Source organism: Lepeophtheirus salmonis, chromosome 1 (genome assembly GCF_016086655.4).
Source record: "Lepeophtheirus salmonis chromosome 1, UVic_Lsal_1.4, whole genome shotgun sequence".
Lineage (NCBI taxonomy): Eukaryota > Metazoa > Arthropoda > Copepoda > Siphonostomatoida > Caligidae > Lepeophtheirus > Lepeophtheirus salmonis.
The window spans coordinates 8413796-8425914 of record NC_052131.2 but is presented as its reverse complement, the minus strand read 5'-3'; the positions used below and the strand labels follow the sequence as shown (position 1 = coordinate 8425914).

The 12119-nt window shown below is 34.6% G+C and overlaps 3 protein-coding genes across 4 annotated transcripts; 2 read left to right on the top strand and 1 right to left on the bottom strand.

Annotated features, from left to right (window-relative positions):
- Positions 1-5935: 5935 nt before the first annotated feature.
- On the top strand, positions 5936-9152 carry lic (dual specificity mitogen-activated protein kinase kinase lic). Of its 2 annotated transcripts, XM_071887950.1 has the most exons (5): positions 5936-5982; positions 7395-7602; positions 7671-7848; positions 8016-8659; positions 8717-9152. In XM_071887950.1, exons 2-5 carry the CDS (start codon positions 7550-7552, stop codon positions 8841-8843), a joined length of 1002 nt encoding a protein of 333 aa, XP_071744051.1. In that variant the 5' UTR covers positions 5936-5982; positions 7395-7549; the 3' UTR covers positions 8844-9152. The 2 variants fall into 2 exon arrangements, with proteins under 2 accessions (XP_071744051.1, XP_040566366.1); XM_040710432.2 differs by lacking the exon at positions 5936-5982 and having other exon boundaries at positions 7330-7602.
- Positions 9153-9249: 97 nt separating this feature from the next.
- LOC121116169 (uncharacterized) lies at positions 9250-10969 on the top strand. The gene is made up of 2 exons (XM_040710408.2): positions 9250-9839; positions 9906-10969. The coding sequence occupies exons 1-2, from the start codon at positions 9485-9487 to the stop codon at positions 10778-10780; spliced, it is 1230 nt and encodes a 409-aa protein (XP_040566342.1). The 5' UTR covers positions 9250-9484; the 3' UTR covers positions 10781-10969.
- GlcAT-I (Glucuronyltransferase I) lies at positions 10898-12089 on the bottom strand. The gene has a single exon (XM_040710420.1). The coding sequence runs from the start codon at positions 12087-12089 to the stop codon at positions 11010-11012; it is 1080 nt and encodes a 359-aa protein (XP_040566354.1). The 3' UTR covers positions 10898-11009.
- Positions 12090-12119: the final 30 nt, after the last annotated feature.

Below are 12119 nucleotides of genomic sequence, written 5' to 3'. Positions count from 1 at the left end.
TGTTTTTTGATTATTAAATTTATAAAGGTCTTACACATCCAGTTGCAACAAAAAATAAAGATTGATTGCTGTTCCAAATTTACATATAATTATTTTTTGGAGGACATAGTTATTCAAAATTTCTCCATAAAAGCTGCTCGCAAATAAATCTACTATATATGTATTTTCCAATATAATTTTTACTTGGATATCATTTTGCATACTTATACGTTTTGATTTTTCAAGAGCTATTACTTCAGGATCTTAAAGAGAAAATGAGTTAGAATAAAATTATTCATATAACCTGTCGCATTGGGTGTTCATTATTAAGTATTACATAAATATACTCGTATTTTGACTTCTCCGAAGCCCCAGACATACATCTTAACAATCCTTTAATATATGAAATGCCTGATGGTACAGACAGGTCGCCTATATTACAAAATTTAAGGAATTCAGCATTTGAAGCTTCTTGGTAATTGAAAGATATGTTTAATCGCTCTCAACTTTTCGATGCAATTTATCTTTCTCTGTCCTTGAGATTCGATGGGAACTTATGCATAGATTTGAGTAGTCATTAATGAAAAAAAAAACTGCTAGGAGAAGGCGAGAACGAGACATATGGTACTACTGAATTATGACAATTGTTAATGTCAGCTGCCTGCTCTATGATTTCTTATTATTATTATCTTTTTGTCGGGGGGGAGAAAAGGAGTTATTTCTATAAAGAGGATAACTTTCAAATATCATTAGTGCAGGGAAAATATTATAATTATATTTAAATTAATATATATTTATTTTATTCAAAGATGGTGCAATAATACATACATCAGAGGGAGAAGTTAATACCATGACGACTGATTAAATAATGAACAAAAAAGAAGAACGAGTGCACGCAAAATCCGTTTTTCCTTTTTTTAAATTTAGTTTTTCATAAGAATCTACTCAACTCTACTTATGTGAACCTATATTCTGGACTGTCATTTTCACACAAATTATAATTTTAAGTATAATTAATGTTAAGAGAGTAACAGCACTTAAAAATAATATATTAACTTTTTCATTCATGGTATGTTCAAGTGAGTAATTATATTAAGCTATAGAAAAGAAAAAGGGAATGTTCTAACAACTAATTTATAGCACAATGAAAAATATTAACCTCTTGTTCATATCTTTTTCTCGTGTAGTTCATACATTCTTGCTTCCAAAATTATAAATATTATATCTTTAAACCTTTCATTTCAAAAATAATAATAATAATTTCTCCCTTTTTTATTACTATAATTGTACTACACTTCATAATTTTTTTTTATTTGAAAAATTACAACATAAGGATAGCGTGCTAAATTGTTAATAGAAATACAAGGTTATGCCATAACGGGTTAACGACTTATGTTTGACTTCCACCACGCTTTTAATATTAAAGTCATAGTAGATGAGAGGCAACAGGATTTGTCAAAATCGGTTTTCCCTGCCCAGTAGCCGGTACGATACATTAAATTGAAAATTCTAGCAATAGTGACGTCATAAATTATGAGGGGTTGCGTGTTTTGTCAAAATCTACCTATGTTACCCAGCAGTCGCTACAAAACATCCGATTGAAAATTCTAGCAGGCCCGTTTACATGATGGTCTAACTTTGTAATTATATTAACTTTGAGTAATAGAACATGAGCATTATTTCATGGACGTCTCGAGCACCTGGACAACAGACTGATTACGCACGCTCCAAGGGATGGCTTAAAAATTCATGCATATGTTATTTTTTAATAGGGACATATTAATACGGTTTTTCAATATAGATTGTATGAGTTAAAATATATAAATATTTATTCATTATAGTACAATTAATCAGAATTGAAGACTAAATAGGCTACAATATATCCCAATACAGGGTGCGAGGACAAAATCTGCCGACTATTAAAGACAACATTAATCAAGAACCAATCAACTGATCCGTTTGCTATTGGTGTCAAAATGTTCAACGCTTTAATTATTGTTTTACATTTGTAGCGATAGCATCACCCTACGTGCCCAAGAAAAACCGATATGTTCAATGGGAGAGTCGAAGGTGCGCCGCAATTCAGATTATGCTTAGTGATCATATGAAATTAAGCAATTCTGACATCGCTGGCATCCTGAAAATGCCAGTTAGAACTGTGAGCAGTCTTAGGAAGCAGCTGGCAGAGTTGTCTAATCTGATGGACATTGTTGAGTGGAAGACCAAGGAGGAGAAGAGCACCAGGAACGTCCGGGACGTTCACTTCATCAAGAAGGTCCAGGATGTCATCGACGAGGACCCCCAGCGGTCCATGAGACACATTACAAGGGACTTGGTCGTGTCTGAGTGGACGGTGAGGGCCTGTGTGAAGCATGACTTAAAGTGCAAGTCATATAGGCGTCAGACAGTCCAACATCTGACAGAAAAAACAAAAGGTTTGCTCCTGATCAAAAGTGTTAGATTGCTGAACATGCTGAAGCACCCAAAGGCGCCGAACATGCTGTGATTCTTCTCTGATGAGAAGAATTTTGTTCAGGACAAAATCCACAACGCCCAGAACCACTACTGGCTTGCTGTGAACCCCCCAGGGTCATGAAAACAAAGTTTCCAGCCACTGTCATGGTCTTTGGGGGCACGTCCTACAGGACGTGGTGTGGCCGTGGATAACGTCTGTTGCTGTCGAATGGCCGTGGATGTATCAGCAGGACTCGGCTCTGGCCGACAAAGCCAACCGGACTCAAGATTGGCTGAACCGCAACCCTTTTGCGTTCGTACTGTTCTCCTGTTGGTCTCCCACACCGCCAGATTTGAATCCGTTGGACTACTTTGTGTGGTCCTACGTCGAGAACATGACCAACTGCTCCTCCCATAACACCAAGGAGTCTCTCATCACCTGCATCAAGGAGAAGTTCAGTGAGCTAGAACCGGCGCAGATTAAAAATGCCTGTTTGCGGTTTTGCAGCCGCATCGAGCGAGTTTTGGATGCAGACGTTAGCTACATAGAATAGATTACTGCTCTATATCATAATAAAGAAATTCCTTTTTGAATTATCAATCAATATTGAAAAATAAGTTTGTAGTTGATTTTTTTTCGAATCAGCAGATTTTGTCCTCGCACCCTGTATAATTTACATTAACTATTTCAAAAATAGATGCAGACACCAGAAAAAATAATGTTCATAACTTAAACATTATCAGATTGAAGTTTGGTAATCTTTCTAGATTTGAGCTCGTTTTCTGATGATATCTTTCTACCTTCAAGTTGCCATTGAGTTGAGAAATCAAATTTTTCCCCATCATGTTGAAGAGGATTTGTTAAATCTTGCCAAGAATGCTTGCCCATTTGTGACATTGATCCCACACAGTATCAACTATTGCTTCGATTGTAGTTTCGAAACTCTTTCTTGACTCTTTATGGATGAGCAAAGTTGGGGTGTAATGATGATTTAGCTCCGAGACAGTTCAGGGGAATGCTGAAGTATTCTTAGCTTTGGAAGCAGTTATAAATATTTTTAAAATTGTGTACAGGGTCGATGATTAGATGGACTTGGATATTGATGTGTGTGGGTGAGTAATTGAAGTCTGGAGCTCACCTCCACAAAGAAAATCAATGAAGAACTCCCTGTTGACTGGGTGGTTATCAACTAATACGGTCACAACGATCAATCCGATTTGATACAGGGTTTTCATAATTAGAGTATATTTGCTGTAAAGGAATTCAGCGTTTAATTTGACAACTAGTATAAGTACTACCACATCCATATAGTTTCCTCGAATGGATTTGATCATAAATTTAAGGACCGTTTTAATTGTTTGGTTGTTCTTGCAGCGCAAGAACTTAGCTTTAACAAACTCGACTCTTTCTTCAGAGTAGACCTCATCGATAATAAGATTGGCATTCCGATCTCTGCTGTTAACGTGTTTGATCCTTGTTCCAAGATATTTAACTATAGATGACGGTAGTCCAGTCTCAACGGTAACTGCAGTAGACAGAGTTCTGGGATACTTGGGACTTGGAACAGTAAGGCAATTCGACTTAAAGATTTGATCATAGAGGGTCGTTCTAACATTTTGCCACAGCAGACAAACAGAGAGAAGACAAGGTACAAATCTCCTTCTGTTGGGTTTCTTGAAGAGTAATGTCATACTTTTCATCATGAAAGACAATTTTGAAGAAGAAATTGGCTTCAAGTCAGGGGTACAATTAGGTTTTTTTCAATAAGCCCATGATGATTTCATAAGTATCTTCATTATTCGTCTAGCCTTGAAATCCAAGAAGATCCTACCTTTCAAATTTTTTATGAGCATCATACGCCAAGTATTTAGATACGCATCAATGTTGATTACTTCAGTTACTGATCTGATGACATTAGCCTTTTGGTAAGACAGTAAACTATTTCTTGACGTATTATGCCTATAAAAAATTAGAAAGGTAAGGTATTCTTGGATTTCGAGGCCAGCCTTAATATCAAGCCCCCTACCTTCAGTCGCTTCAAGTTCAACAACACCCAAATCTATAACCTGTTTTTGAGCTTGTACTCATGAGAGCCCTACCTTAGTTCCAGTTACCAATTTGACGACCACTGCCCTATTTTTGGTCTACGCAATAGGTAATATTATCCGATTTCGTGAAATGGAGGCTGTACAGTCTTGAATATATTTTGGAATTAACATTGAGATCCAGTTTCTGTTTTGGAACAGCCCTCTCTCATTTGGATTGAAGTTCCAGATAAGGAAGCACATTGAAACCAGGAAAACTATGGTATACGATCTTAGGATTCTTGGCAGTGCCGTCATATCCTTGACAGCATTCGGGGCACAGCATTTCTATCCCATCACCTTATACTTAACAGTCGCGATCGGAAAAACAATGACTAATCAATTTTAGAAATTAGCAGTGTCTTGGACCCGGGACAATTTTTTATTCTTCTGCATTAGTCCAGATAGATCGAGATGCACAGGGTTCTTTACTTATATTCGTTTATATACACGGCACCAGTGAGTAGCACCGCATTGCGGAAAAGTAATACAGCTCCCTGAATAATAATTATGATCAGTGATGAAAATTGGACGTGTTTTTTAGCTGGCCCGTTTTTTGGAATTGGTAATCTGAAGAATTTATTTTCTTTTCTTTAGCAGTTGTCAATTGTTATTAATATTTAATTCCTGTGTTGTAAACATCCTTTCCTAAATAAATTCAATTATATTCGAACCCTGATTGAACATTGTGTTTGATCGTAAAAGACGGAGTGTAACCTTGAGGATTTGTTGTGGAGTCATAATGGAAAGTCCTTGTTGGACTCAAAATAGAAAGGGGATGGACATCAGAGTAACTCTTGTAAATGTCCTTGTTTATATCCTTTTTTCCTTCCTCTCTTGTCACGGCTGATTGTAGCTGATCTAATGAAACGTCATGAGTATTATTCTTTCTCTCCTCCATAACACTCTACAAATTGTAAAGGTTACCAAAGGTTAATAAAAATTTCTAGGCTAGACGTTCATGTAATTGGACTTGCTAGAATTTTTCGATTCGATATATCGTACCGACTGCTGGGGAAGACAGACAATTTTGAAAAAATATGCAACCATTCATATTCTATGACGTCACTATTGCTATAATTTTTCATTTCATGTATCGTATTGACTGCTGGGCAAGACAGACCCATTTTGATAAAACACACAACCAATCATATTCTATGACGTCACTATTAAAAAGCGTGGTGGTAGTCAAACATCAGTACACGCGTTATGGGGCATAACCTTGTATTTCTATTAACCTTGAGGGTTACCATTTTGATTTTCGGTTTCTTTTGTATTAACATGTCCATTCTACACTGGATTTTTATCATTAATTATGATTATCCGGCAAAAGAATATTAGCTACTAAAGGACTCAAGGGAAAGAGTTGATACTCAGTAGAAGAAGAGTTTGTTTGTTTACTTCTCTTAGCTGATTTCCTTAAAATTGTCAGCTCCCATCAGGTCTATTTTAAAAGTCTTGAAGGTAATTTATTTACATTGTGGGATTAATTTAATTATTTATTATAATTAGCCAATACTCATTAATTGCAATATATTTTTCATAATGGTAACATGTTGTACAGTGTATTGTTATAATAGATTAGGAACATTTATTTTATTTATGATACCTAATTTGGTCACGATATGATTCCTTTCAAAATTAAATTATTCATTTTGAACTTTTTCATTGTGATAATTAACTTTTGCAACTTGAAGTGTTATCCACGGCTTCTTCAAAGGATTAATCATAATAATTTGTTGATATAAACTGACTGTAATTCGTAGAAGAATTCATATGTAATACAGATCAAATATTAAGAATAGGAATTATATCTTACTTTTATGTTGACTTACCGCTTATTCTAAGAAATACTTAATTAGGCAACTACATGAAATTTTAGACGTCAATTATTTAGTATAATTCGATAATGAAAGTAAGGAAATCATAATTGTAGTAAAAACAGCTGTAAATAGTATTCATAGTATTAAAATAATAATATCTTATTTTGTTGAGATATGTAAATGGCATCACGTACCTAGTTACCTTTAATTTTTGGTACGCTGCCCAGCTCTGTTAATTAATATTTAATAATTAAAATGATTAATGCTATCATTTAAATCATGCCTTTTAGGTTATATAAAGAATTTGCATGCTGCACAATTGGTTTATACAAGTAGCAACTAACACAAACATCACAACTTGTACACAATATATATATGAAGTGTAAAAAATGTATTAAAATTGGTTTTCTTTTCTTGCTTTTTGTTCAAGATTATTTTTATTGAAATGGTAGTATTTTATTTTTTTAATTTTCTCACGATGGGAGTCATGTCAAAAACATTATAATAAGACAAATTGCATAAGGGTAGATATTATGTAGTTTTGGGGCGGTAATATTTACTTTATTCATCCTTTTCCTTTGAAAATTAAGTCCAGAGCCCTTACTATTACTTTTTTTATTTTTAGACATAACTTTGACAATTTTGACGGAATGTTTTTTAATTAAATTTATATTTTTAGAATGACCTATTTACTTAAGCTGAGTCAGGTAAGGCACGCTAAGTAAGATAATATAAATTACCAGTGTTTAAAAAATTTTAAAGACATCAACTAAAAAAATTAAATATTCATTATTTTAATGTGTAATTATACAAAATGAGCAGGCATTTTATATATTTCTTAATATAATAATAATAATATTATAATATGGTCAAGTGTAAATGAATGTGAAGTTGTGTGATATTTACAACCATAGATAACATTTTACTTGTAAAGTAGCGATATTTTTAGCTTTTTTCTAATATTATCCGGCCTTAGTTTTATTACTACAGCTACTACTCAGTATTCAGTGCTAGTGTATTGCTGTTGTTTTCTCTTTCTTTTTTCTTTTCAAGTCCCTGCTGCTGATGGGAGTAAAATCAGAAAAGAGAAAGAAAAAATTGTAAATAAATCCAAGAATTGATAATGAACCCTTAAGGGGAAAAAGCAAGTCTATCAGAGGTTGGATTCCACTTCAATTTATAGAGATTTCCTTACACAATCCGTCGAGATGCGAAGGAAAGCTCCTCCCAAGCTGTCTGTGGCTATGCCACCACCCAATGAGTAAATTATTCTATTATTTCTGATTTCATGATTAAAAAAAGTGAATCACGGATCCATTTTATTTTCAGGACTTCTGCCGTGACGATCCCAAGAGATCTGGACTCTCGTACCACCATTACCATTGGGGATGAGACGTTTGATATTGAGGCAGATGATTTGGAAGGGATTGGCGTTCTGGGGCGAGGGGCGTATGGAGTTGTGGAGAGAATGAGACATCGACAAACTGGGACCATTCTCGCTGTTAAAGTAAGTATTTTTAATCTCCAAAATCACTCCACTCCTTCCTAGGACAACTTTTTCATTAGAATCTATAATTAATTCCTTACTATTCATGATGCTAAAGATGTGTTAATACTTTATTCTGGATCATGATGAATGTGCCCTAAGAACAGTCTTGATTTCCCTTCCCTTAGCGTATAACAGTGACCGTGAATCGAGTAGAAACAAAGAGATTACTAATGGATTTAGACATATCAATGAGAACAGCGGATTGTCCTTATACAGTTCATTTCTACGGTGCAATGTTTCGTGAAGGGGACGTTTGGATATGCATGGAAGTAATGGATACATCCGTGGATAACTTTTATATCAAAGCATTCAGAGGCTCTGAAAACCCTGTAGCAATCCCTGAGGATGTTTTAGGCAAAATTGCTTCTTCTGTCATTCAAGCTCTTCACTACCTTCATTCGCGTCTTTCCGTGATACATCGCGATGTGAAGCCCTCAAATATTCTAATCTCTAGGAACGGTGATGTTAAGATGTGCGATTTTGGTATTTCTGGTTATTTGCACAACTCTCTGGCAAAAACCATTGACGCAGGCTGTAAGCCATATATGGCACCGGAAAGGATCGATCCCACGGGTAATTTATCTAACTATGATGTAAGATCCGATGTATGGAGCTTTGGAATCTCCATGATTGAAATATCCACGGGTAAATTCCCTTACCAAACTTGGTCATCTCCTTTTGACCAATTAAAGCAAGTTGTGCACGATCCTCCACCCACTCTCCCACCTAATATGTTTTCTTCCAGCTATGAGGATTTCATCAAAAAAACGTGAGATCACGAATAAAATCCCTTATTCAGTAAAATATATTCCTCTCCACTTTTCAGATTGTACAAAGAGGTGGAACGTCGTAGTAATTACACTGAACTTATGGATCATCCATTCCTCAAGGAACACATGAAACTAAATAAGAATATATCCGAATTTGTTTGTGAAGTTTTAAATAAACCCTAATGACTTTTAATTAATTATTTCCTTACCAGAAAATTTGGTATTCGTAAGAATCTTTTTGCTTCTGTTTAAGATTTTTTTTCTTTTCCTAGTTAATATTAACTTATGATATATATATATTTACATCATTATGTAATTATTGATAAACGCGCATAATTCTGAAAGACTCGAAAAGAACTTAATAAATGTGAGCATAATTCATATCTAATATAAATACTATATTGTCATATGAGTTGTATTTTTTTTGTTGTTGTGTTTATTAAATCAATTTAATTCGTGTAACATAATAATATAAAAATGATTTTAAAATAATATTAATCCATCTCTTGATTTCACATATATATTTATTGAGTAGTAGAGGTTATTTTTTTGAGCTAATGGATTCTTCAATGCTTATGTTCTTTTTTAGAGAGAAACATGTATTCCCCACCCCCCTTAGTATTCGCGCACATTCAAATTCCTGAACATAGGGGAAAATCTTAAAGTTAAAGTTCACTGGTGAATGAAACAAAGAATTACGTATTTACGTATCCACAGATGTAGTACATATATTTATATTTTTATAAAACCTTAGTGCATCTTTCTTGGCTAAATATATTTTTCAATTGAATTTGATTACTGAACGAAGATTAAGCTTTGTTAGAATGATCCTAATATCCTTGTGTATTTTACTATTACCAGCAGCCAATATGGCTCTGAGATTCACTCATGATCCTATTCAAATGGATAAAGGAGTCATGGAAATTGGAACAAAAACCAAGCTAACATGTAATTATGTTAGATTTCGTACTGAGTCTATTCGTCATATTGCTTGGAGGTTTGAATATAACGGAGTCGCTGGAAAGTTTTATGATTATCATGTCGCCACGGGGGCTAAAAATCCGACTAGTTATTCATTTATTACCATTCCGGAGGATGGAGAAATCAATGAAAAAGAAATAGAAATTATTCTAAATGATTTCCGTGCCCCAGAAATAAAAATCACATGTGAAGTAGACGGTGAGTAGATTTATATGAATGCGTTTATTTGATTGTAAATCTTTTTTTATCGTAACATTGAAATAGCATTGCGAGATAATGGCTATGGTAAACTTCATCACAGCACCAAGGAGGCTCATGAAGTTGTTACTGTTGTAGACACTGCTGATTGGTCCATTAAAATATCCCCGGAACCTGAACACAAAAGACGAATTGAGAGAAATGACGAATCTCTTTCATTCAAGTGTATCTCCAAGGGAGCTCGTCCTCCTCCAGCTTTAAGCTTTTCTATCAAGGGTCAAAACTTGTCAGAATTCGAAGAGTTGGCCGTTGTTCGTCATAGTTACGAATCTCAGGATGAGATTGTCGTTGAGGGACAATTAAATAAACTTACACCAGATTTATTTGAAAATGGAAATCTGCGGCTTGTCATTAAATGCTATGCTAAGTACGGTGATAGCGTGTTGGGGAAATCAGAGTTGGAAATGATCCGTGCAAACTACATGGATGAGTCTAATGAACAACCGAGCTATCAGCGCAGAGGTAAAGATGCTGCTTATGATGAAGATAAAGTATTAGAAAAAAGATTTCTAGATGTAAGTGACCCTGCTCGGAGTGTACATCCTACCATGTCTTATGATAGTTTTGATGGATATGCTATCTTGATTGCAGATAATTTGATTCCTGATAATGACTATGTAACACCTCATGTGACTCTTCTTGGAGAGTTACCTCCAAGAGTAAAGAACTCTTTAGCAGAAAGGCTCTACGGAAGACTTAACAATTTAAGCCCTGAAAAAATTATGTTAAAAGTGGAGCCTGCTAAGATACTGAACATGCTTGGTACCATGGGCTATAGAGTTGTTTCCTCGACAACTTCTCTATCAAACACATCCAATAAGCTCATTTGGACATTAGAGAGAAGAAAACCTGGAAATGGTTATGTTCGGAGTGATTTGTAGCACGCTGAATTAAAGTATTCCTAATCATAAATTAAATATTTAATACATTATTATGGTGTGTTTTTTTTTTTTTTTTTGTTATACCTCATTATTGAAAAATAAAACAATGATAAAAAATGTACTTAAAATAATTTACTCCTAAAGTAATATACATGTATTTCCATAATAAAATAAATTCAACTAAATACATATACTATTCTTACAAATTATTCTCATGATAAATGCGACATCACATCACAAAATTGGCATCTGAGGGTGGAAGGAGATTGATTTTTAATTTGACTTCTTGCTCCAAGTTAGCTTTCTTCGCTCTTGTGTGCCATACCTGTATTTTTTTATGAGACTTTGGTTCCAAATGTGAAATATCTGGTATGAGATGCTTTATAAATTCTGACTCTAACTGTCCTATTTTCACTCTATAGCTAAATTTAGCTCGTGGTTTTCTTAGCAGCAATTGCAAATTTACAGCGAACCCTGCCATATCCGTTGCAAATGCTCGATAAGGAGACCAAGCGACATCCCATCCAACAACCTTCCCATTATCTACTCGTGGTTTTTCCACAAGAAGTCCTCCAACAAGTGCAACCGGCCATACAGAAACGGTTTTAGTATCTCTCATTGTAGAAAAAAGTTCAAGAGAGTATGTGTTGTCATCATCTCCAAAGTAGACAACACCTTTAAGGTCCTCTTGATTATTTTTAGCAAACAGATTTCTTAGATATTGAATGCCTTCATTTCGTTGTATAACTCCTCTTGGTTTACTCCAATGAGGATCCATATCTTTTAACTTTGCTTGCTCAGGTGTTAGAACATACAATTGAGTATAAGATACTCCACAATTATTAAGAAAATTTGTCACCAATGTGGTGGGTATCTTAGCATCCTCAACAAGAATCCAGTGTAAATTAGGCACTAATAGAAAGGTGTGACATAGACGTGTTAATTCCGCAAGCTGTTCAGGTCTTCCATAAGTCGGAGTAATTACGTAAATAGTGGGTATATCTGGATCATTTAGATTTACATTAACACCAGCATTGGCTAATTTCTTTCGTAGATACCCAATATGGGCTTGAAGTAACAGCATTTCATCTTGATAGAGTCTTAGTGATTTGAACTTTCCACCTGTAGACCATTCAGTGCTATTGAAGTGTATGCTTTCCCAAAATATTGAGATGGTGAAAAGTAATAAGGCAATGACCAATATCGTCTTCCTATGACGGATTTGAAAGAACCGAAGTCGTGAATAGCATTTGAAATAATTTACAAAGTTCAAAAACGTGTTGTTGTTATTCATCTGGAAAAAAAACATATCCAAAGTTTTAATTTTGTAAAAAAAACT

Bases quoted from the DNA above. Each gene is read 5' to 3' on its own strand.
- lic (XM_071887950.1), top strand. From the start codon at position 7,550: ATGCGAAGGAAAGCTCCTCCCAAGCTGTCTGTGGCTATGCCACCACCC. The intron at 7,849-8,015 runs GTAAGTATTTTT...CCCTTCCCTTAG, and splicing joins GGACCATTCTCGCTGTTAAA to CGTATAACAGTGACCGTGAA. The intron at 8,660-8,716 runs GTGAGATCACGA...TCCACTTTTCAG, and splicing joins GAGGATTTCATCAAAAAAAC to ATTGTACAAAGAGGTGGAAC.
- LOC121116169 (XM_040710408.2), top strand. From the start codon at position 9,485: ATGATCCTAATATCCTTGTGTATTTTACTATTACCAGCAGCCAATATG. The intron at 9,840-9,905 runs GTGAGTAGATTT...ACATTGAAATAG, and splicing joins AATCACATGTGAAGTAGACG to CATTGCGAGATAATGGCTAT.
- GlcAT-I (XM_040710420.1), bottom strand. From the start codon at position 12,089: ATGTTTTTTTTCCAGATGAATAACAACAACACGTTTTTGAACTTTGTA.